Raw genomic sequence first — 25,547 nt, forward strand, 5'->3', positions numbered from 1 at the left:
TCTTAAAATGACATAGGGCTACATCATTTATGCTGCCATTCACTGTATAAAATTACTGAGTGCTATTTGAGTCACGTTTTTTATTCATTTACAGACATTCTGAATGTCTGCAATGTTCAACGAGAATAATAATAATGACTAGTAGTATATGCATCCATCTATTGAATCCATTTATCCAGTACAGGGTTGTGGTAAGGCTGGAGCCTATCCCAGGAGGACTACGGCACCGGGACACCCTGGAAAGGATGCCAGTTGCTTGTGAATAGAAAAAAGAAATATATTTTAAGGCCACTATACTGTAGCATTATTGTATTTATTTCCTGCTCTCAGTTCCCATATGCATCCTTTTAGAGTAGCTGAGGGAGGTGGGTACCTTCAGGTTGGTCAGAAATAGACACAGGTGAAAGCAGGACATAAGTAATATGTCGTCTATTTGTTTTTTGTTTGTTTGTTTGTTTGTTTCAGCCCCCTTTATGAAGAGTCCACATTTCATTTGGAGCAAGAAATAACAATCTGTAGATATATGAAAACCAGAAACCCCTGCGGCCCTGCAGGACTGGAGTTGCCTACCACACAGATTTTTCTTTTGTCAGTTGAAATACATTAGCAAATTACCTGCGAGAAAATGCTGCCCTCTTGCGTCAGGATACTTAGCTACATCACAGTCACCATGTTCCCACAATGATTTTCTGAAAGGTAATCTATGTCGGCCACGATGTAACAACGTAATACAATTCCTAATCTAGATGTTTTAGTTCTACTTTTTAATACTATAGTACTGCTTAAAAGTGAAGATTAAATATGAGAGATTTATTGTCGAATGAAATTACATGCTATGCATCACGTTCTTATAAGACGTTGCCTACAGATTACTTAAACCAGCAGTCTACAAATTGCAAGAAAGCCTCTTGTCATGTGGCAGTTGCGCCACCCACCAAGGGTGAAGTGAGAAGGTTTCTTTAAACTGCGACTAACATACAGCAGACGATTTAGTTTCATGAATGTATACCGGAATTAACAATACCATGATTTTGAATAACATAGCACATTTACCAGACCACCGAGAATATGAATAGGACAAGCGGGTATAGATAATGGATGGATAGGAGGATGGATGCAGTAGACAAATGCTATAATAGTGTATACAATCAAAAAAGGACGAGATAAAGCCACACTTTTAATCATTGGCATGGTTAAAAGAAAACTAATGATTTCTATAGGTCTAAACAAATTCATGTAAACCGTCACATAAAGAATACACCTTTTTCTGCATATTGTATCCCAGAAAAAAAATCATTCTGTTTAATTGCACTTGTTGATATTGTTCTGACGAGTTGAGCTACCTATCGAGACGAGCTACCTATCGAGACGAGCTACCTATCGAGACGTGATATTGAGCCTTTCTGCGCATGTGCAGTTCCACCGTTTTGGGATTAGGGTTAGGTTCTAGGGGTTTTAGGGGTTCTTTGGGGTTAAGGTTAGGGATAGGACTATCGATTAGCACTATCGATTAGCACTATGCTAACTCGACAAAGTAGCTCAACTTGTCAGAACAATATTACTGGATATCGGTGCAATCATCAAAAGATGGACAAAAATTACGATGGAGAAAAACGCAAGATCTGCTTTTATTAAGCATCTCTGACTCATATGGCAATGGCTTCTGCGCGCTGTGATTGGTCAGAATTTAAACCCTACGAGGAGGAAGGTTGCTACGCGTTGACCAATGAAAACACGGCTTGTTCGGCCGGTTCCTTTGCGTGTGCAGGAACCGCAAGGACTTCAAGTATAATGTCCTCCCTGCAATTATACAGTTAGAAATGCCCCGCAACGGCCGATGTAAATAGGGCAATTTGTCCTTCATGTCGCTCTCAGCGTTGCTGTGGGAAGCGCCGATGAAACCGATTGCTTTGTCACATGTGGGTCTGTAATCCGGAAACGTTTGGCTTTTGTTTCGTAAGTAGGGAATGAACGACGAGAAAACATTGGGCAGCTGCAAGAGAAACTCTGGGTGCTCCAGGTAAGGAGACATGCGACATGCGGGGGTCATACGGGTGATGTTTTTGCTTTTAAAATTATATATTTTGTTTGGTTACTGCTTACTTAGAGAGCGGTTTGGGGTTATGCGTTTGGTGCCTTCGATGCATAATGTTTTAACGGTATTTGACAAGGACATCATTCAGGCCATAAAGTAACATAATCCATCCATGTCTAACGCGTTGACTAATCCGGTACTCACAATTCGTCTGATTATGCTCTTCTAGCCAAGCCGACCAATTTGTCGTGTCAGATTGCTACGAATGACAGCTGATTAATGTAATTTATTAATTTAATTAATTTATTGACATCCAACTTTGTTTCCTTTGAGTTACAGTATTGAGCAAATGCTGGCTGTGAACCCCGGGAAGACGCCCATCAGTTTGCTGCAGGAGTATGGAACGCGGATAGGCAAGACCCCCGTGTATGACCTGCTGAAGGCGGAGGGTCAAGCCCACCAGCCCAACTTCACTTTCCGCGTGTCTGTGGGCGATATCAGCTGCACCGGCCAGGGGCCCAGCAAGAAGGCTGCTAAGCACAAGGCCGCCGAGGCTGCCCTCAAGATGCTTAAAGGAGGGATGGACGGGATCGGTGCAGAGCTTTGTAGTTCCGAAGGGAGCGGCGTTTGCATTGGGGCAGGAGAAGATGATGTAATGGGGGTGAAGGCACCCGTGGATGGAGTAAAGTAAGCAGAGTTTGTGGAGCTTCTGAATTGTTGTTGTTATTGTATAGTGGATATTTATAGTAGTAGTTCAGGGTAAATACACCACTATATGACAGTGGGATTCCCATTAGGACTTCAATGAATCTTTAACCACTTTGCCTACTACTCTGTGGGCCAGACAGAAAGCAGGAATATTTTTGTTGACTGTAATTTGGCACTTTTAATCTCATGTTGGGCTGTCGAAGGGTAGCAGTGGTGGGATGCATTTGTTGTTTTATGTCTTACCGGTTTGGTGTCTGTGTATGTCGTGTGTATTTACTCCTCCCCTGGATACTACAGGACTCCGTACTTAACTTGCTCTGTAACTAGCAAACCTGATCTCTTCAGCTCTCAGCCAGACTTGAAAATGTCCAGCTCCACACCGCAGGCAGAATGCAATCCAGTAGGTGCCCTACAGGTGAGCTTGAGTGGGACGCTGTACTGTTTCTGTGTGTATTTATTGATTTAAATACATAGACGTAAGTGCCCATTTGTTTGTCATAAATATTAGTTTATACATTCTGTAGTCTGTTCTACATTCTTTTTTTTTTTAATCATTCTTTCATGTGTTTGTCACCACCTTGTAATTAAAACTGGTCACCCTGGCCAAATTGCTTGCTTCTGTACCCCTCCACCTTACCAACACTATCAGGAGCTGGTGGTACAGAAGGGCTGGCGATTGCCGGAGTACACCGTGACCCAGGAATCAGGCCCGGCTCACCGTAAGGAGTTCACCATGACGTGCCGAGTGGAGAGATTCGTTGAGATTGGTGAGTTAGCTCTGCTCTGGGCCCTTTTGCCCACCTTGGCGTGATATTTAAATGCCGAATTGTGTCATTATTTCAGCTTGCGTCTGATTCAGGGACCACGCCCCACCCCTTCTTCTCTTCGGCTCCCCTCCTCCTCCTCCCCCCCCCCTCCCCATGCCTTGCCGCTTTCCCAGGGAGCGGCACGTCCAAGAAGCTGGCCAAGCGCAATGCGGCGGCAAAGATGCTCTCCCGCATCCACGATGTGCCCATGGAGCTGCGGAGCAACCAGGAGGCCGAGACCGAGGACGACACATTCAACATGGTTAGCGGCACGGGGGGGGGGGGCTGGCACGGGGGGGCTGGATGTCAGAGGGAACATGGTGTAAGAGTTTAATGCACAGTAATTCCTGTCTGTTGGGTGATTTTCATTCAAACAGGGCACCTTGCATCCCCCGGGTAGGTCCTACACATTGCTGGTGGTGATTAAGCAGTATGAGAAATGTCTTTTATAACAGCAGTACATTGTTCTTATTAGTATTATTGGATTTTGAAGTTAACTGGGGTAGCAGGTTAGCATAGAGGTTAAGGGTGCAGTATTTTGCCTGAATTACTCCAGCAAAACTGTTAATTGGCAAAAACAACAAGTCACTTCTCTACTCGATCCTAAGAGAATCTCAGACAGTCCACATTTTTGCTCCATCCAAATTGCCAGCCAATCAAGAACTCCGAATACCTGGTACAGGTATTATTGAAAGTTGGGAGGGAGCAAAAATGTGGACTGCTGGGGTTCTTTGGGGGACTGGGTTGAGAAACACTGGTTTAGACTGAACATGTCAGGTCTGGCTGAATGCCTAGCAATGAAAGGGATGCCTATGGCACTCCTCTGTGGGGATGCCCCCGGCGCTCCTCTATGGCTCCCAGAGGGATGCCCCCGGCGCTCCTCTATGGCTCCCAGAGGGATGCCCCCGGCGCTCCTCTGGCTCTGAGGGATGACCATGGCTCTCCTTTATGGCTCCCATCTCTCCCCACGCAGCACATGAGCAGCCGGCTCGATGGAGGCAAAGGCAAAAATTTTGGCTGCACATGGGACTCCCTGAGGAACTCAGCGGGGGAGAAGATCCTGCAGCTGCGCAGCCAGCCTCTGGGGGAGCCCGACTCTAACTTCTGCGCCCTGCTGCAGGACCTGTCCGAAGAGCAGCGCTTCGACATCAGCTACCTGGACCTGGGTGAGCTCTGGCATCTGCATGCCATTTAACAGCTTTGCTCATGCGTCTCCTCTTTGCTGCGATATGGGGGAATAAAGCGGGCAGCCGTGACGTCTGGGTGATTTTCGGTCTGGTTTCACCCTTAATGCTTCTAACTGAAGGAGGTTCTTCAGCTTCTGACTTCGGAAGCTAGCGCAGGCCTTAAATCTGCCACTCGTACCGTAATTGCCTCTTGCCGTTTCTAAAAATACCCTGAGACTTGCTTTAAACTGTGGCACTTTGCTGTCAGTAAGTATAGCTTGTGTGTCACCACATCCACACCCCAGCCTTTAGCAGTAAATGTGCCCCCCCCCCTTTATATATTGGTGTTGAAAGAGCACTTTATTCATCCATGTAGCTGTTTGAGGTTGTTTTCTTTCGGCTCTCAGAGGAGCGCAGTCTGAGCGGCCTGTACCAGTGCCTGGTGGAACTGTCTACCCAACCCGTCACAGTGTGCCACGGATTCGCGCCCAGCCAGGATGCCGCCCGTGCCAGTGCTGCCCGCAATGCGCTGCAGTACCTCAAGATCATGGCTGGCGCCAAGTGATCGTCCACCAGCCCCTCCCACCCAAGCACCGCCCTCTGCGACCTAGACGTCTGTGCCATCCTTCCATCGTTCCAGCATGCCCGGGCTGGGTTTTCAGAAGCACATGTTGCCATGGCGGATATGATTTCCCCTCCCCTCCACCCTGGGTACTGCGTCTTGGGGACTCTGAAGAGAAGGGTTAGGGTCACAGTCAAAAAATTAGTGGGTAACTGAAACTGGAAATTGAGCTTGAATTCTTGATGCCCACCAAAACGATTCCCATTAACATCTTCATTGTTTCTGAGCTGGGGATTTCATCCTTCTGTTTCCATAGATAACGGTGAAGGATTCAGGGATGGTACAGTGTCTTGGAGTCATGGACTGCTAAAGATGTACATGCTCTCCATTTAAGAATGGTTCTACCCCTTTTCCACATTGGGCATCTTAGGTCAGTTTTTTTTTTTTTAACTTTTCATGGAAACAATATCGATCATTTTTTGTCATTTTTATTCTTCCAGCAAAACTATTTTAAATGTCAAAACTAAAACAGGAGGTTTCAAAGGTTATTGTAGGTAGTCTGGGATTTAAAAGACACGGCACATTGATGCATTTTGGCCTCTTGTGTGATGGCAGTGTTTTACGTGGCTGTCATCCCTCTGCGGAAATGGGTGAGCAGGTGAGCACTTGAACTTATTAGATAAGAGATGCATCTGCCCACCATTTTTAAGGTTTAACCTACAGTTTAACAGGAAAATCAATAGATGGCAAAGTTTTATTTATACCTCATTAATTTAACTCTTGAAATTCTGTTTTTAAATGATTTTCAAATAAACTTATTTTGTGTCTGGCATAATGCAGATGGTGGGTAGCTTTCAGCTCTTAAAGGTTTTTAAAGTAGTGTTTACACATCCAGAAACGTTACTTGATATGCAACGAAGAGAAATGTTACCCGTCGTTACCCGTTATTGGCCACAAGATGTCACTGTTTCTCTGTGAGTGGCTTTGCAACCCATCGCCCATGCCATTGCCTGACTGCAACAAAAGACGCTTAGAACTGCAACCTAATTGAGCTTCTGCTGAGGAGATTCTAGAATGACATAAGTTAATATCAACCTCAATGCGAATCACTGAACAACTCATTTACTAAATCTATACCTCATGCCTGAACTAGTCTGGGACTCTCAAGTAAGCTCAATTTGAGCATGAGGAAGATGTTTGTATGAGCTATGGCATGTCACCTTGAGTGATACTTTCAATTTCAAGTAGGAATGTGCCACAAAAATTTACAGCACAGAAATGGAAGCCTCAATTATGTTTTGTGTTTTATGCAGTTGATTTTAATAATGTATGTTAATAGTAAAATGAGTGCTAGGCTTACATGGAATATGGACTTTACATGGATTGATCAGCTTATTGAAAATGGATCCGTTAAGAATAGTATTCACTTTTCTAATTGTTCATTGACTGGTTTGTGTAAATAGTACTTCTGCGTTCCAGATCTTTCCTCATTGCCAAATGTTGGATTAGGTATTCTAGTCTTTTACTCTTTGATCTACCTCTTTAGTGTTGTGTGCTGGCCTGAAAACGTGAGGCTCCACTGAGGACAATCGTAATGCAACATTGTCAGGTTTTTAATTGAAGGGTGCAATTTGTCGGTAAATTACCTTTGATACCCCTCCCCATAAATGTCAATTCAGCAGTGGTTCTTAACTTTAGAGCAGACCTTAAAATGTTGTTTGACAATGTTAGTATTCACTGTAAGAGCTCCAAATGTGAAGAAGCCCTGAGCTTCTCTGGAGATTAAACATCTGTCCAGAAATGTGCTCTTACGATGTTACTGGGCTTATCGTGTTTCACACCTTCACAATGTTTCCTCAAACCCGTTCTGCTTATTCTTGTCTCCCCCCAAGACTGACAGGCTTTGTTAAAGATTAAGATAACAAGGCGATTGTATTTATAAATAATTTTAATAAATAAAAGCAGCGTTCGCTGTAATGTTAAAAGAAAAATGTCATAGTTCTCTTTCCAGTTCGAATCATGTGCCAAGATTTTATGTTGATGCCAAAAAAAAAACGATATCCAGGACTGACGATTTATACACGTCTAAAGAGCAAGACGTCTTAAGTACTACAAAGGCGGATGTAGAGAAATGCCTTCACTTAAGCAAAGGCGGAAAGTCTGGGCGATACCGCCATTTCATTCTTGGTCCTTCCCAGCTAAGGGAGAGCGGGGCAACTGTGGGGGCAACTGTGGGGTCAACTGGCTGCAGCTTCCGTCGTGCTCGGGGCTGCTGGGAAAAGGATGGTCCTCTTCCACGTAGCCACTGCTGTCCGACTGCAGGCTGTCCCCACGCAAGAGGAAGTCTGTACACCAGTAGAATGAATGAATGAATGAATGAATGAGTAACTAAGGCGTGTACAGTGAAAAAGAAAAAAAAAAGCTGAAATGAAGCCAGTTACAAACAAGAGGCCCAAAACAAATTTCAAGCGCTGAGTTTTTTTTCCACTCACTTCCTGTGTGAGTGCTTCACAGCAAATGTATTTTTATGCTGGGAAATTGGCCGTGTCACATTTGATATTTGTCAAAATTTCCTCTTCCCCAGCATACTCAAAGCCGCAAACACAGCATTTTCTGGTACTCTTGCTTGATGTTATTAAGAAAAAGCAGAGAGATAACTGGAGTAAATTTTCTAAATGGATTTACTTCCTGTTTGCAAAGGAGTATATCCACCGTCTTTCATAGCTGCCTTTTCTGTACAGAATGTTTACCTAAGAGTGGACTTCCTCAACAAAGTCTAATTATTAACATAAACATACAGGTAACCATGAAAACGAGGGAAATGACCCATGAGGAAATACAAATAGATTGATCATTGCCCAAATGGCTTCTTCTCGTTTGTAAATTTATGTTGTTATAAATACAAATAGCAATAGCATCCACATAGGTGTGGGTCCTAAAGCGTTTTATGTCCCATCATGCCTAGCGTCCATTAGATGCAGCCCATTATTCTGAACCCCATGACCATAAAAAGAGATATCAGTGACTTGGAGAAAGGATTGACTGTTGGGGCAAGTCGAGGAAAAGATATCATTAGCTAAGGCCTACTGTATATAAAAGCATTTAACACCTCACTGTGCGTTCTGCATATTGGCTGGTAGTGGGAGGTGAGGCACATGGACAATCGAAACATCATGTGCCTGAGCAGGCAGCTTCATGAAGCACCGTCCTTTGAGAACTTCACACTTCACACAGTGTATGGTCAAAAACACCATCAGTGAAACTGATACAGGCAGTAGATCTCTGAGCAGTAGGGAGGAGTGACATCTCAACGAGTCACCCTCAACTGTTTATAACAAGTGAATGAGTGTATAAAGTGCACAAATAAACCACTTTGACTTATTTCCCACGGAGAAGGTTTCCAGTTGCTCAGTTATCACGCAGGGTTTATTTTTTTTGTCATGGTTATGGTCCCTCAACCCTTAAGAGGGTAACACAAATGCCAATGAATAGAAAGCTATATGTGATCACTTTCATATAACGGTGAACTAGTTCATTCCTGGTGGTAGTGGCATCCTAATCGTAACCACATTTTAACCAACGGCACCCTTATGGGAGATTATGAAGCAGTGCTTAAAGATAGCATTGGCATGAATATCAAGAAAGTGCCAATTTATTAATTAAACACCTCATGGAAGAATGAGGTTGCATTCCTCAATAACAGACAACTAGAATCTACCAACGGACAATGAAGCTCATGGTAGCCAATAAGCCTACTGAGACACTTTAAGTTGTTTAATTTATTTTGGTAGTACCCTGTAGACTTAGTTACCCTATACTGGGTAATTATGTCATTCTTTTGACTAACCTCTACGTTGATTAATAGCTGACAGAAGAGATGATGAACGTCTGGAGTCTGATTGTGTAGGATCATCTTCCCCTGCACTGCACACCTGTCAAGATATCAAAAAACAGGTGATCCTTAGTCACAATAAAATCATTAACCAACTTGACATTTATATTAAGAAAAATCAGGGTAAAAGTATTAGAATAATGCATGATACGCTGATCAAAAATGTGATGCAGAAAGCAATTCTTAACCTTGTTTCTAGAAGGTTACACGTGTGCAAAACTTCAGTCACTTACATGTTCCATTGAAATATTTAGCATACTAGGCTAATTTAGTCTTCCTTTTTATCATGGATGGAAAGACCTTCAGGGCCAGATTTACTAAGCAGAGAAAATTAGCATGTGGAAGCAAACAAAATGGCAGCGGCCAGTTCTGTGGGTGATCTACAAAAAAATTACAAATTTATGAACACAGACGCAGTCTGTTCATTAAAATAATGACCCACTCAAGCTACCAAAGGGAGCACAAATTAGCGTAGCATGGCAGACAAACACACCTGATGAAGGTGCTTAAAATCTACTAACAACACAGACAATGACAAACATAATATAAGCATAGGCAGTGCTGGGCGGTATACTGGTTCATCCGATATACCAGTTTTAATTTTCCAAATACTGCCATACCATTGGATAGTTGAAACAACAGCTGTAACACTCAAATAAGCAGCAAATTATATAATAATGTTCGCTGTATTCAGAGGGGTCCCCTGCTCACTGTGTGCACCCTTCTTACTAACAGTTGTAGCTTTATAACAAAGCAATTCCACATATATTACTGCTCAGCATTATAGGATTTACAGCTACTGCTTCAGTCTGTGCCAAAATTTTGATTATGTGTAATAAAATTGAGTCTGCAGTTAAATGCATATCGGAAAAGCGAGATCCCTAATATTATTCATTTATCACGGTAATAATAATTAAAACCATGCCGGTCAAACAAACATGTTGTTGCCAGGCTAAATCTAATTAATAATAATTATTAATCTAATAAAACGCGCCAATGAAACAATTCTGATCCAGCTAAGTACATGATTATAATCAATAAAACTTGTCATTATGGAGCAGAATATAGGCTGCATTAATAATCTAATAAAACTTGTCAGTTATACTATCAAACTGTGAATGAATTTTTATAATTAATAAAAACATTTCTTAAAACATCTGTAGACATATTTTATTGACGTAAACACTTGCTGCCACAGTAAGGGTGAACCTGAAAAAAATACCGTGATATACAGGTCATTGTCGACTTATGACTGCAATCGGTTCCGACTGCCGGGTCATAAGTCGATTTGGTTATGTCAGCCCTTTATTTTATATGCAATACAGACGCTCCTCTACTTACACATTAATGGCCGTTCGTAACTTGAAATGATCGTAAGTCGTTATTCAACATCATTTTAAGGGTATACGCAAGTACAAAGAAGTTGGATGCTGGGAGTATGCAGGCTATGCTGCTGTGCGGCGGGAGTATCGGCCAGAAGTCGTACTAGGCAGAACTGGCGTGCAGAAAAAAATTTGATGTTGCGGACAGGAAATGGGAGACCAAAGAACACAATTTGGACTTACAGTCCTCTTCGTTCATATGTCTGAAAGTTCGGAAGTTGAAAGTTCGTAAGCAGAGGAGCGTCTGTAATTATCATATGCAGGGGTGCACATAACTGGTACACATTCGGTGTATAAAGCAATATTTGTGGCAATTTCTTGTAGCAGCACAAATGCGTAGTTTTATATGCGTTAGTGCTGTTATGACAAGAAATCACTGTACATTTTAGCCTTTAAACTGTGAAAGAAGTACAAATTAGCCAGATAAAGGTTACAATACAAGGTAATTTCCTCTTATAACAGTGCGAATGTGTACTTGTGTACCAGTTATGTGTACCCCTGATCATATGTATAGTATACTGTATAATACAATCATATCATCTTTAAGTCATATTGTTTGGTGATTTTTAACCGTCTTATCACTATTTTCTTAGTTGATTGCTGGAAGCAGTTGGTGTGGAAACGGTTGTACACTCTCACTGCCAGACATGGCGCAGTCCTGGCCACATATTTGCGGTCTCGGAACAGTCGAAAAGTCGATTAGTCATAAGTCGACAACGAACTGTACTGTGAAACCACTACAATCTTAAAAAATACCGTGATAAAAATTCATGGTCATACCGCCCCGCACTAAGCATAGGTTTACACTCCTGTACATTCAACGCCTCCTCCTAGTAGCAACTATGGCAGCTGTGAGAAGCCCAAAATTAGACATCCTTTTTTTGGCATTACTTAATTGTGCAATTTGCAGTAAATTGCAAACGTTAGTAAATTACGTTGCCTGATTTATTTAAATACTCTCCTCCCCCATATTTTGCGCCTTGAAAGGAAACCCCTATAAATGTATATACAATATGGCCAGTCGCAAAATTAACTTCATCAACGCTTTTTCACTGTTCATTTTTCACTGCGCGTCTTTAGTAAATCCCAACATTACTATTGTAATGCCAAAAGAGTCTTTGCGCTGGCACAAACCGTTCGTAAATCTGGCCCTTAGAGTTTCACAAGTTGCACCCACTCTGGGCATCCAGATATGACTGAGAACCATTGGAGGATACCTACCTCTTCCAGCTCAAAGGAGTTGGCCTGTTGGAGACTGTGGGGAGTCTGTCCAAGAGTACACAGCTCAACGGGATTCAGGAAGTTCCGGCTGCCTAGTGACTCGGGATCAGGGGTTTCCTGGACATCGCTAATAGTTGCAGACCCTTTTGTTGTAGCTGGGGTGTCTCCCTCCCACCCAGTCACAGTGATGCGGCATGGGGAACTCTGCTTAGCAGGGTCAGAATGGGCGGAAGGCATGGATTCCAAATGTTCTGCATTGTCCAGATGAACATCTCCCATGTACCTCTCATTGTCCAGTGCCCTGGATTCAAGCAGAAGAACTTCAGTGTTCGTGTCTGTGTGGATCATCTCTTCTCCAAGCACAGCTTGGCCCTCTGTGGTTAAATCAGACTCATCCATTCTGGGATTCCCATCAGGATGAACCATGATGGAAGAAGCTGGCTCATCATTCCTTTGAAGGCAGCTGAAGGGCACCTGGTGTACTCTCTCCATGATCTGAGGACAAATGATATCCTTTGAGAATTTTGCTCCTAGACAAAGGCTTTTTGGGGGACTCCTGGGTGGGGTTTGAGCATCATCAGTGGTACTTGAGGGTTTATCTGGGTTAAAGTAGGGGTTGCTAGTTAGTTGAAACCCCTTGCTAAGATGACTGGAGGTGCACTGATTTGTTTTGGAGTCTTCTTTTTGAAGGAGTGGAGAAATGCTCAGTGTTTCAGCTTTGTTTGCTCCCCCCTTGGCAGTTCTGCCCCTGGGATCCCTACAGTCCAAGTTATGTCTCTCTGCTTTTGTCTTTTGCTCTTCCCTCTCTTTCCCAGAATCCCTCTGGTTCTCCATTCTGTTGTCTTTGTTCACATCCCCACCCAACATGCTTTCCTCAGCCTGTTCAGCTACAGTATCACCACCCTTGACCCTCTCCAGGACAGCTTCTATGACATCCGGCAGACTGGGACGCTTGCAGACGGAGGTGGCCTCTGGAGACCGGAGGGAGGAGCCTGTATACAGGCACATTTTGGATACAGTGTCCTTGAGGCGCTCGACTGGAGACTTCGGCTCGCTGCGGGCGCTGCTGAAGAAGCGCGGCGCCATCCTGGTCTCCGCTGGAGACTGGGCGAAGCTCATGTCGGGCGGCGCCAGCTTCTGGAGTGGAGTCCGCGACACGTGTGAATACAGCGAGTAGAAGGCGTTGGCTGTTGCCGCCAACACCTCCACCTGCCGGAAGCGGCCTGCACAGGAGACAGACATGTGACACTCGGTTCCATTAAGTTCTATATTGTGTCCTTAAGCTTTAGATGATTCAAATAGACATCCAAATTACATAACCACTTCCCTAACAAGATTTTCTCTTGCCACCTTGTCAGCAAAATCTACTTATGGGGTCCCCAGCCCCCAGTCAATGGAATCTACCAAGTGGGACCCCACCAAAATTTCTGGCTATGGGCCTGCATTATACTATCCATTTCTTGTACCTGCATGTTCTATGCAGGGAAGGTACAACCTAGCCAACCTGCCAACCTGCCAACCCATTGTAGGGCACACACACCATTCCCACACTTTCACACCTATCGGCAATCTGGCATCTCTAATTCACTTTAGCATGTTTTTGGACTGTGGGGGGAAACCGGAAGAAGCCCCATGATGACACGGACAGAACATGCAAACTTCACACACACAGAACCAGGCCGGAGACCAATTCGCATAACTTCATGTTATTGGCCTGGTGGAAGAAAGCAGCAAACCTGACCAACATGAGCTCCACACAAGCAGATCTCGAGGTGGGATTCAAATCCACAACCCTAGAGGCAAGACTGAAGCTGAAGGGCACATGGTGTACACTTTCCACAAACTGAGGACAAATCACATCCTTTGCTTTTTGGGGACTATTGTGTGGGGTTTGATCATCATCAAACCCCATCCAGTCACCCAAATCAGCCCTGGACTTTGGGGTCCTGCACGATAATTTTTGTGGCCTGCAAACCCATGGGCCTATAGGAAAATGCATGATATGCCAGATAGCCAACCCAGGCCTGCCTGGAATCATGAGGCTACTGCACTACCCACTAAGCCAATGTGCCGTCTGTTCCTGGTAGACATGGTACAATTAAAACATCACGAACACATTTAAAAATCATTGGTGTAAAAACATCTGAGGTGAGGGAACAATTAGGCGGAAGAGGATCTCTATCAAAGTGCCAAACTTTACCCCCATCTGTGGGCAGTGACATTTTCTGGTGCTAAACTCTGTACTCAAACCAGATACACTGGTCAGACGACTAAAGAATGATGATAGTCAGCTCGATAATGAAGGTGATGAAGGTAGTGAAGAGAATAGTTGGGTAGGCTTACTGGCCAGCGAGAGGCTCGGGTCTTCCTGATGCAGGCGGGCCAGCTGTGATTCCAGGAAGACTCGAAAATTAATGCCGTGCAGCTGGGAAGGGAAGCTGAAGAAACGGGCTGGGATGCGGGCCGTGACCTGCGGCTCGTCGCAGCCGCCGAAGCCCAGCTGGTATAACGTGTCCTCCGCATCCTCGGCATAGAGCTGCAGCAGGTCCTGCACGCTGGGGGGGGGGGGGGGGGTCGGTCAGGAAGGGATAGTGGGTGTGGTGTTTAAGGGACTGAAACTAATGACTTGTGATTGGCTCTCAGAAGGTTCACTGGGGAACTTGGATAATAATGTTAATCAATATTAAAATACTAGCCGAAGCCACTAGCCACTGTCTGTCATATAAGGCAGATTCATAACTGAAGAGCAAGTTTCCAAAATTTACTCAGTCCATTTTTTGTTTGTTTTTGAGGTGAGACCACCAATGACCTAAAGTCGGGCTTCCACAGCATATGTTGCAGTATTTGGAACCAAAACGCACTCAGTCCTCGTGTAATCCAATGAAGAACTTTCATTAAATTTCCCGAATGTGCGCAGAAATTTTCTTGAGAACGTATCACATGGTCCGAGTAAATTTTGGAAATTTGCTCTTCAATTAGCCAGAAAAATTGAAAGAGGTCTTCACGTTTTGAGCCCGGGCCGTTAGTGCAAGATGGAATGCATAGGTGGAGGTCCGCCCCCCCCCCCCGCCCCTCACCTGGAGGCGGTCCTGCTGGAAGACGAGAGGGCGCTGGAGGTGGTGCTGTGGCCCAGGTGGGAGAGCGGTGGGGCCAGTTTCTCATTGGGAGTGCTGTATGTAAACACAGGCAGGGTGAGAAAATGAGGCAGCGTGTCCACATCACGGATGCTGAGACACAAAGCTCCTGTTCCATCTGGGTTATGCCCAAGTGACACAAGAGTAAAAAGATGACGCACTGAAGCCAAATTAAGCTGATTAAGCTGCTCTAGTAATAACCCTGCCAAAAAAATTGATTAATTAAAATATCAGAATAACCATAATACAGAGACAGAGAATAAAGTTTGCTATATAAACTTTGGAGATTACAGTAGTACAATGTTAGGTAAACCACATACGCTTTTTGGCACTTTTTAAAATTAGCAGGTGTTTGATTGCTCATGTTAGTATGTGATATATTCCTTATAGTGGGACACACCAGCACAGAACTGAAGGAGTGCGAAACTCCACCTGCCCACAAAGTGTGGTCAGCAAAAAGTACACGGTAACCAAGTGAGGTCAAGAATTAAGTCATTTTCAGCCGTTCTGAGGTGAGTGGATATGCCCTGGCAACCCAGCAGAAAAACTGCTGCCTCTTCTTTTCATTTTTCTCTTTTTATAACACCTGTTCTCTCACCACTCCACAAAAGCCTATTTTCTCCCCCTCCCCCCACTGAGCATTTCTCCACTTCTTCAAAAAGTGGCTCTGTTCACCATCCCGGTAGAAAAATATCGATTACGAACCCCCCTCAAAATGTACCACCACCTAAAATTTATTTCTGTCTACGGGCCTGATAGGAACAGCTAACGCTTTGTCTTCATGTCAGTCCAGGGGCTGGTGGTTGCTCACCTGGTGGCCTGCCCCTTGCTGCGTGGCCTAGGTGGGGGCAACAGCAGCGGACAGCCCCTGCAGAATGGGAACACGGGCAGGTGAGCTGCAGTCACCTGACACAGCCAGGTCATCAGCAGAGGCGGACATTTCAGGTCCAGAAAGTAAAAATCCAATCCAGGATTTTGTTTCAACCAACCAGTTGAGTACTCTGTGACTGTGACTCTTTATGCTAAGCTGGTTGGTTGAAACAAAATCCTGCTTTGGATTTTTACGTTCTGGACCTAAAATGTCCACCTCTGGTCATCAGCGCTTAAGTGATGCTCAATGCAGAATTTATTTCAATATATACAGTCTCAAACTCACACCAAAATGTTTTATTCCTCTTTTTAATGCTGTTTTTAATGTAATGTTCTCTCATTGCCTGTATGCACTTTGAGATTTTCTCTGTAAAATGTAATGTGCATTACAAATTAAATTTATTATTATTATTATTATTACCATACCCCTGTTTTCGCTTTGTCAGTTACAATGTTCCAGCACAATACTTACCCTGTTGTCTGTGTGATTACTATGTGATACAAGGCTATGATTAAATCACTGCTCTTCTGTTAAATTCCTGTCCTGTTGCAGGTCCAATTTGTCCTTTAACCCACATATTATAGGCTAGATTCAAGATCTTTATTGGCCAAGTGCAACAGGTTCACCGGAATTCCTGATCGTTCAGTGCCCCTGTTGCACATAGTCAAGAAAGATTTTTAACACCAGACCTTTACCTGTTAGTCTAGATGTTTATTGTGTACCTTGATCCACAGCTATAGATAGCAGAAGAGCATTTCCCTTCCACATTACACGCTACACCACATACTAATACAGTGGTACCTCAGAACTCCAACTTAATCCGTTCCGAACTCCGAATTGAATCCTAAAAAGTTCGGGTTATGATCGAATTTTCCCCATAAGAAATAATGGAAAACCAATTAATTGGTTCCCGGCCCCAAAAAATTACACCTAAATATTTTTTTTTTAGCATTTAAACACAATGAACCGGATAAAACAAGAAGAGCATATACTGTACTAAGCACATTTATCAAAACAGTAATTTGTAAAGTAAGAAAATAAATGTATCCAAACAATGTGTCCTGCCCCGATCGTCCGCTCTTTCCGTGTGCCACGCCACCTCGTTAACCCCGTGTGGGATCCCCATGTGATCATCTGTTTCTGATTGTTGTCATTAGTCCTCTGTATTTCGTCCGTGTTTCAGTTTGTTTCCCCAGTCCGGTCATTGTATTGTCCATCTGCGTTTTGCCTGTCTTACCTGTAATTAAACCCCGTATTCCCCGATACCCTGACGTCTGCGCCTTTGTCTCCGTTCCGTCCCCACTCGGCACGACAATATTATTATAATTAAACGTATTAATGGTTTATTATTAATATTAAAATAATGAATAAGAAATCTTTATTTTTAAATGTATTTTATTATATAATAATAATTACTGTTACTGTCTATCATTGTCTAAATGTATTTTTACTGTCTAAATATATGTATTCAGCTAGTGTAAACATGCACGATGCTATCACAGCGAGTGCGAGGCTGAGACTGAAGCGTTACCCTTTGTTTCTGCTGAGAGACGTGTGGCTTGACTCATTTCCCCGCGCGTACAAGTTACCTTAGGTCGGCGTTCACGGTTTGACTTCTGAGATTCAGATTGAGCTCTAGGTAATTTTTTTTTCGAACTGGTTGGTTCGACTTTTAAGAAATTCGAGTTCTAATGCGTTCGAGAACTGAGGTACCACTGTAATTTCAAATGATATCTGATAAACTGTCCGAGCATTTTCATAGCTGAAATAGCATCTTCACCAAAGCCTCATCTTGTACAGTTCCTGATAAAAAAAAAAAAACCCTGTTAAAAACAAAATTGCCTGGAAGCCTAAAACGAAAACTTACCCTCTACCCTCCTTTATCTCTGGTCCATCAGCTTGGGTGCTGAAAGCCAAAGCTGAGAAATAGAAGTCAAATGCAATGAATAAGAGAAGGAATAGAAAAAATAGCCCCGGTTAGAACTACATCTCAAGGTACAATCGTGAAAATCCTACAAGTACTCACTGAACTTTTTACACATTTATTTTAGTCAAATCCTTCATTACTAATTAATCATTCACGTGAACTAGCATGACCTTCTCTGCAATTACGTGTGATTTAGCACTTCCTGTGTAAAGTAAAATAAGTAGCACTTCTAATAATATCTTTTCAATGTCTCATTTTGCAACTTGAAAAGAGCTAAAAAAAAAATCCTTCGCGAACATTCTGAGCAGGACCCCACAAGGTTAAGAGGGCGGGTCCAGAGGGACTGTGATGTGCATGTGATCAGCCTGGGAGAAAAGCAAAGGTAAAAAGGGATGCGAAAAAAAAGGAGGAAGCCAGTGGTTTTAGCGTGACAAAGAACCCTGTGTTTACAGCTTGCAGTCAGCGGCTCCTGGTCACTGCGTTCCACTGCCACTGCCACTGCCACTGCCACTCCGGGCTTTCGGGAGAGTCACCAGACCTTGGCGACACATTCACACAAGGAGCAGAAGTGGCTCGTATTATGGTCTGCTGCGATTGGATAGCCCGGCGATTAGCGTTTAATGGCAGACAATGACTCAGGAGAGTGACAGATCGCAGATTAATATAATCAGCCCAATTCAGTTCATTAGTATAGTGTGCCTTCCACAACAGTCCTCCCATGGTGCTTAATATGGGTGTGTTGTTATACATAACTACATCATATATACAGAAACAGGAAAAGGGGGAGGGAAAGAGAGAAAGAAAGAAAGAAAAAGCCAGATGACAACAAAGGATAGAATATGAGTATTTGAACGGAGGCAGTCAATATCAGCAACAATTAGCAGTCCGACTAAAAGGGGAAATCTTGGTGGTATGTAATATTTACAGATTTCTGTCTCCTTAACAATAACTAAAATGGATTCACGTTTGAATGGTCAGTCACAATCTAGGTGACTGAAGCACCAGTAAAGGACAGACATACTAAACGTGCGCAAACACACACAGACAGATATGTACAGACGCACGCTCCAGTAAACCCAACAGGGAAGCAGGCATAATTACAATAATGGGGATATCAGATAAGAAAGAAGACGAAACGATTCACAAATCCACGCATGTGACTCCGCAGCTCATTTCCCTATGACCCCACGTCCCGATTTCTGTCGCTGGGTCATGATGTGGGTGCGTTCAAATGACGGTTTAAGTGCAAAGCTGTTTCGACAAGGTTTGAACTCGTAAACCTGTCATACCACACCATGGGCCAAAACACCGTGGGTGTCACAAGCCTCTTGGAGCCGCTCCCTCACCTTCAGCTCCTAGACTCAGATCATCTTCAAAACTGGCCCCGGATTTCAGGAAAGGCTCTGCAACAGCAAGGAGGAGGAAATCCCAGTCAATGGACGATTTGCAGAACAATCAGCCACCGTATGCTGAACACTCAAGACATACAGCATGCACAAAAATATTTGTAGCTGTTATCTTGTAGCTAAAATGATGGTCCCTTATCAGAATTCTGAGAAGATCTTCACCCTGTATGTTCTTTCAGAATGTTTATCAGTGCAAACACCATGATATTCTCCTTCGAAGGAATGTAAGTCTGGAACCTTCCACGGTGGCACGCTAAGTGAGGAGCTCAGATCTGACCAGAAGAATACGCTTGCTGACAGTAACACAGATACTTTGTACCCAATGCATTCACCTGTAGATTACCATCTATTCAGAACTGCAAGTTGACGCAAATTCCATGCTGCTGAAAAACTCCCTTTGGAAGACAATAGTGTAGTAAGGGCGTTTTTCCACCGCACCAGGTACCGTACTTTCGGTACTTCCATAAAGTGCCGAAAGTTTGGTACTTCTTTCATGTCGGTTTTCCACTGGCGTAAAAAATGGTACCGGCGCCAAATGACATCATCAGTGACCGCCCCTGACTGACAGCCCAAAATTAAATCTAACAGCTGAGGCTGGAAAATGCGGTTTATTGTTATGTCAGCTTCTATCACAGTATAAGATTCAGTAAAATCCAAATCATGCTGCCATCAATTACGTTTACGTAGGTACACTTACTTTGGCTAAGCCGATCAAAGCAGTAAGAATTAGCTTACTGCAATTCAGTCTTTTGAAAGCAAACAAATTATTTAATTATGTTTTTTGATTTTGAAGCGGCATTGTTCGGTGTTTCGCGTGTGCCCCATTTCTTCCAAGCGGCTTGGTATTATGGTGTTCCGGGCAATTCAGTTTCCCTATATTTCTCCTGTCTATCAGGAAGTAATGTTTCCCCTAATATTAAAGCAAAGAGGTATGTGAAATGTCTGAAAATCACTCAGGTACATTATTACATGTGAATACAGTAGATCGTCACGCATAATATAGTCTTATAAGCAATACTATACCGTTTTCATCAAGAAATACCTCTATCCAGCGAATTAAGTAATTTCATTCATTATCTGTAAAAACAAAAAACATACAAAAGGCATGTGATGTTTTAAAATTAATATATGGCTTGTTTACCTCGTAAAAAGACATGGAAACAACAGCGAAACCGTGTACAAATCAGCGCGCGACAGGGGAAACATAGGGAAACTGAACTGCTCGGAACGGCAAAAACTTTTTTATTTCGAGTCGTGCCATCCAAATCCCACTGGATCTGTTCCTCCGACCATATGGCGATTAAAGCCTGTGTTTCCTCGTTTGTCCATCCTTCCATTTTACTTTTTTATATTTTTGTTTCTACTGCTTTTTATTTTGTTTTTCGCTGTGTATTTCAAAAGATTACGGTTTTATTTTGTGTTTCAGCGGCAGGCTATTTGCATAACCAATCGACAGCAAATACGTTTGCAAGTCCCACCCCAAAGTACCGAAGTACCAAAGAAGTACCCCAACTGGTTTGGCACTTTCGGTACTCGAGATTTCGGTACTGGTACTCGACCGGAAGTCAATGGAAAAGCGAAAGTACCGAAAGTACCGTACCAAAAGTACCGTACTTTGTGCGGTGGAAAAGCGCCCTAAGAGAGCCCAATATAAATCATTTCATGGGAGGTATGGTACTTCAGTCAGTTGGGCTGTGGACTCCCACCTTTATGGTTGTAGGTTTGAGTCCCACTCTGTGTTTCTGGAACACAACTTCTTCCCACGGTTTAAAGCATGTGTAGGCCCTGTGACAGACTGGTGTCTCCATGTTGTGTCACATAGAATGGGTTCCAGGCTCACAATGACCTTGCACTGAATAAGCAGTTACGAATGGATAGATATACTCCACCGTGTAAATCATACCCTTTATCTATAGTTGCTTAATGAAGCATAAATATTTGCCTGAAATTCTATGGCTTCATGTGAAGGCCGGAATACTTGTCATATTGATGCAAAAGATTGTCAAAGCTCAGAAATTAAGGAAAATACTTTGTACCCCATTTGCCCAAAAGGTTGAGAGAAATAAGTCCAGACATGCGCTGATTAAGTACTTGAGTACCGTTAAATTGTATATTGCTACATGTTTTTCCCCTGCTGTCGATATCAGCTAGCAACAACTGTATAGTACAACTACTACTTTCCAGAGTCCAGTTTAAACTGTGACCTAGAACCACATCAGTCATCAAGAACATAGAGAAGAAGAATGTGGAAGAATCTATTGCAGTGTAAAGCAATGTTCAGCAACATTTTGCTCATTTTCGGAAGACCTTGGAAAATCTATGATACTGACCACAAAAGTGGGCAAACCCATAAATGGTGGATGGAGATGCTTACCAAAACTCTGATGAATGTCCGTGCCCTCCTCAGGTCTGAGGAAAAAAGACATTCACACAAAAGAAGGGAGTTTAAAAAATCCCTGGTTTCAACTGCTAATTACTGCAGAGATCCATTATTAATGGTAGACTGCACACAGCCTTGGGTTAATGCTGCCATATATGTCATTGACATAGTACAATATTAGACAATAATATTGTTTTATCAAATACATATAAATTCTCTTCTGGGTTATGGTTTCGAGTCCCACCCCCTTTGCTTGGACTTCCTCCAGGTACTCCAAGTTCCTCTCGCAGTTCAAAAACATACAATTAGGCAAACTGGCTTCCCTACATTGCCCATTGAGAGTGGATTCTATGGATTTGTTTGTGAGTAAACAAAACCTGTTTTTAAAACAGGTTTAAAATGTACACTAAAAAAAAGAAAATCTATAGTTATAAATTATTCAAGAGACTGGAAGAATATAGTTTAAGTTCATTTAATGAGTTATTGACTAATTTACTAGAAAAAAAATATTTCTCTCCCAGAATGAATCAGGTTGTGATTCAGACACATTTTATTTTACCCTTCCAAAAACACTTCCGTTCAGATCGCAACGGAAAGTGCACACTTTTCCAACATTCAGTTTGCTTTCTATTGTCACTTACAATGGCACGTAATAGACCAAAGATCAGACACTGTAAACAGAAATACGTGTATTTGAGAGAGGCTAGGTTCTCATATCTCAGGTCCATCTAGCCATGTTTGACGCAGAAACCGCACGCTAACTTACCCCCAGGCCTGCAGCCAGCTCTCAATCTTTCCTGTCGAGCATCCTGTGGAAACAGAGAGAGATGTAAACCATACGCTTGAAGGCAGCCTCTGCATGAATGAACACACATTTTCTGACTGCATTCATGCCTGTTTTCGTTAGTCAGTTCCTATTAGTGAGTATCTGAATATAGCATACTTGTAAAAATGTAGCATAAATCACTAGGAGCTACTTGTGCAATTTAGCTTTAAAGAAAATCCCTGTTGTCGTTATAAGATAAGCTCCAGGCCCACATGCTAACCTGATTAGCATAAGCAGTGAGAAGACGGATGAAGGGATGATTTTTCCTTGTCGCATAATATATATATATAGAAGTAACAAGTGAATTCGCACATAAACTTTGTAACCTTAAAAAGTACTCTGATTTTTTTTTCAAGTGCAATTAAAACTGCCACCTTCTGAGAGAGCAGAGTTGTCAGAAGATATTCCTACGGGAGTGTGAGAGCTCTGGGGGTCAGCCTCTTCCAGGGTGTGCCAGCGACGGCTGGTGCGCGCCCAGCGCTGGCGGCGATCGGTAGGGGACGGAGTCTCCATCGCGGCGGCCGAGAGCCGCTCGGGAGCTGAGGGTTACAGGGTTGCTCTTAAGCGCAGATGTAAAGCAGTTTCTGTGCTATGTATTCAAAATCTAATATGTATATTAATATAATATATAATTACATAATAGATAAAGTATACTGTATATATAATAACATTGACTTGACTATTTACCTTTTCATCTGCCGACCAACTTAATTAGTATTTCTTTCACGAACCAATTGGCCCGTTTTTCGTACTGCTGGCAAACCTCAGGCACTATATTGAAAATCCGTACTTTTATTTCCAAGTACTTTTTTTTACCAAAATTTATTTTTTTCGGATTCTCTTTGACTATGAACTGAATACAAAGTAGCCTATGTGAACAGTATTCACATCACCAGCTTATTTCCTGAACGGCAGGAAAATGTTTGCCCAGAGATGATATCATACCTCCTATAGAACATAAGAACACAATACAAAGGTATTAAAGTTGCTCCTGCTTTTGCCTACATATAGACAGACACAGGTGCAACTACAATGATATCGTAATAGGTTACATAAAATCATCTAATGAAAGTGGTACTGCAACAACAAAAAAAAAACCGGTTGAGTAAGTAGTAAAATACCGGTAAAATTTATATAGGATACTCAACTGAAAGATAATTCACAAAACAGATAAAAATGTAATATAACAACAAAAGGCTAATTTTATGTTTTTTTTAAGGTGCACTGAATCCTAAGGAGAACTATAAATCTTTGCAAAAATATAAAATTGTTTCGATGAGATTGAAGAGGCTTAAGCGTTATTTGAGCAAATCGATTTTCGTAGCTGTCTTTACCTGCAGATCTAGCGGGTCCAGCTACATGTGCGGTAATTGATCCATTTAGGTCATCGCCTCCGGGGGACACAGCTCGGTATCGGAGGATTCCCCCCGCCTAGATGCCTCTGTAGCCCCCGATTACCGGTGATCCGATATGCTTTTCTTGGCTCCTCGACAATAACTTTCCGGAAAACAAGTGAACTGTCATTGCGGCTCCGCCGACGCAAAAAGGTGAAGTTGGCGCGGCGGAGCTGTGACGCGAAAATGAGCTAGCTAAAGAAAGGAAGGCAGTAAAGGAAGTGCTGTCGAAAAGAAAGAAAGAAAGAAAGAAAGAAAGAGGGAGGTAAAAGCGGGGCCGAATTATTCAGATTCTTAAGGAATCATACTTCATTCTTGAGTACATCAGCCAGATTGCTATTAATCCACCGCAGATCCTTGTCTGTGTGCGTTGTCAAGTATGGTAGCATAATGTTATCGCAAACTTATTTTACGCAATAGTTACACAATAACGGTTAAAAGTTAATTCGGCTTTACCTACTTTCTCTTCATTAGAACTGTGTGCCTAACGTGTTTTTTTTCTTTCTTTTTGACCACCGTCCCATGGAAAACCCAGTAGGCATGCTTTGTTCAAATTTGTTTCCGCTGATGATTGACTTTTGCAATACATCAACGTCAGTATTTACTTTCAAAGCATCCCCATCGCAAGTAAACAGGGGAAACCTATGACAAGGTATTCAGAATAAGTTTACCAGCGGGGTAAATATATTCCAACTGCATTTTTATTTCAGTAAAATCACTCTGCCAACCACAGAATTTGAATGAGCAACCTTCTGAGTCTCAACCCACAGAGCTCCCCCCCAACCAAAAAAATACAATATATATATATTTTTTTTGGTCAGTGGTTAGCACTGTCAACTCGCACCTCTGGGACCTGGGTTCAAGTCTCTGCCAGGGTTCCGCGAGTGGAGTTTGCAGGTTCTCCCTGTGTCATCAGGGGGTTCCCTCTGGGTGCTCTGCTTTCCCCTCCACAGTCCAAGAACATGCTAAGGCTAATTGGAGTTGCCAGATGTGTGCTTGTGTGAGTGGCTGGTGTGTGAGTGACTGGTGTGTGAGTGGCTGGTGTGTGAGTGGCTGGTGCGTGAGTGGCTGGTGCGTGAGTGACTGGTGCGTGAGTGGCTGGTGCGTGAGTGGCTGGTGTGTGAGTGACTGGTGTGTGAGTGGCTGGTGTGTGAGTGGCTGGTGTGTGAGTGACTGGTGTGTGAGTGGCTGGTGTGTGAGTGACTGGTGTGTGAGTGGCTGGTGTGTGAGTGGCTGGTGTGTGAGTGACTGGTGTGTGAGTGGCTGGTGTGTGAGTGACTGGTGTGTGAGTGGCTGGTGTGTGAGTGGCTGGTGTGTGAGCGTGCCCTGCACCCTGGGTTCTTTCCTGCCTTGTGCCTATAGGCTCTGGACTCCCCATGAATAGGATAAGCAGTTACAGAAGATGGATGGATGGATTTTTTTTGGTCAGTGCATAACTTCATTTATGTTATTTTATAGTTTTTATATCTTTGTAATTATTCTCAAATGTAGACTATAGCGATAATAAACCTTTCTGTGGGTAATTGTGTCCAAACTGTTGACTGCTACTGTGTGTGTGTGTGTGTGTGTGTGTGTGTGTGCGTGTGTGTGTGTGTGTGTATATATATATATATATTAGGGCTGTCAAAATAAACAAGTTAGTGCTGATTAACCCATCATCATGATTAATCTGATAAAAAGTTTTATGCAATTAACCCATCTGCAGCGCAGAATGACTCAAAATCCCTGAAATGCCTCTGTCAACCCATTTCGGGCAGATTTGGTGCGTTCCATTTGCCTGTCGGATTCTGGAGTTTTGAAGCCGGAAGTGCCGACATGCGCGCTCCCGTTTCTCGGA

General features: G+C 43.0%; 2 protein-coding genes across 7 annotated transcripts; one reads left to right on the top strand and one right to left on the bottom strand.

Moving 5' to 3' along the window:
• The first annotated feature begins 1,717 nt into the window (after window positions 1-1,717).
• On the top strand, window positions 1,718-7,268 carry tarbp2 (TAR (HIV) RNA binding protein 2). 2 transcript variants are annotated; one of them, XM_023795427.2, is made up of 7 exons: window positions 1,718-2,020; window positions 2,375-2,722; window positions 3,041-3,158; window positions 3,393-3,510; window positions 3,684-3,811; window positions 4,523-4,715; window positions 5,123-7,268. In XM_023795427.2, exons 1-7 carry the CDS (start codon window positions 1,968-1,970, stop codon window positions 5,278-5,280), a joined length of 1,116 nt encoding a protein of 371 aa, XP_023651195.1. In that variant the 5' UTR covers window positions 1,718-1,967; the 3' UTR covers window positions 5,281-7,268. The 2 variants fall into 2 exon arrangements, with proteins under 2 accessions (XP_023651195.1, XP_023651196.1); XM_023795428.2 differs by having other exon boundaries at window positions 1,721-2,020; window positions 3,089-3,158.
• tespa1 (thymocyte expressed, positive selection associated 1) lies at window positions 7,208-24,267 on the bottom strand. 5 transcript variants are annotated; one of them, XM_072715482.1, is made up of 13 exons: window positions 23,651-23,783; window positions 23,004-23,264; window positions 22,691-22,855; window positions 22,257-22,299; window positions 21,485-21,519; window positions 19,051-19,107; window positions 17,645-17,696; window positions 15,718-15,774; window positions 14,850-14,942; window positions 14,116-14,327; window positions 11,773-12,995; window positions 9,125-9,209; window positions 7,208-7,622 (listed from the first exon to the last, which is right to left on the bottom strand). In XM_072715482.1, the coding sequence occupies exons 3-13, from the start codon at window positions 22,827-22,829 to the stop codon at window positions 7,456-7,458; spliced, it is 2,163 nt and encodes a 720-aa protein (XP_072571583.1). In that variant the 5' UTR covers window positions 22,830-22,855; window positions 23,004-23,264; window positions 23,651-23,783; the 3' UTR covers window positions 7,208-7,455. The 5 variants fall into 5 exon arrangements, with proteins under 5 accessions (XP_072571583.1, XP_072571581.1, XP_023651190.2 ...); XM_072715480.1 differs by having other exon boundaries at window positions 19,051-19,113; XM_023795422.2 differs by having other exon boundaries at window positions 19,051-19,113; window positions 23,004-23,087; window positions 23,651-23,760.
• Window positions 24,268-25,547: the final 1,280 nt, after the last annotated feature.

The sequence above is a fragment of the Paramormyrops kingsleyae genome, chromosome 8 (assembly GCF_048594095.1).
Source record: "Paramormyrops kingsleyae isolate MSU_618 chromosome 8, PKINGS_0.4, whole genome shotgun sequence".
Taxonomy (NCBI): domain Eukaryota; kingdom Metazoa; phylum Chordata; class Actinopteri; order Osteoglossiformes; family Mormyridae; genus Paramormyrops; species Paramormyrops kingsleyae.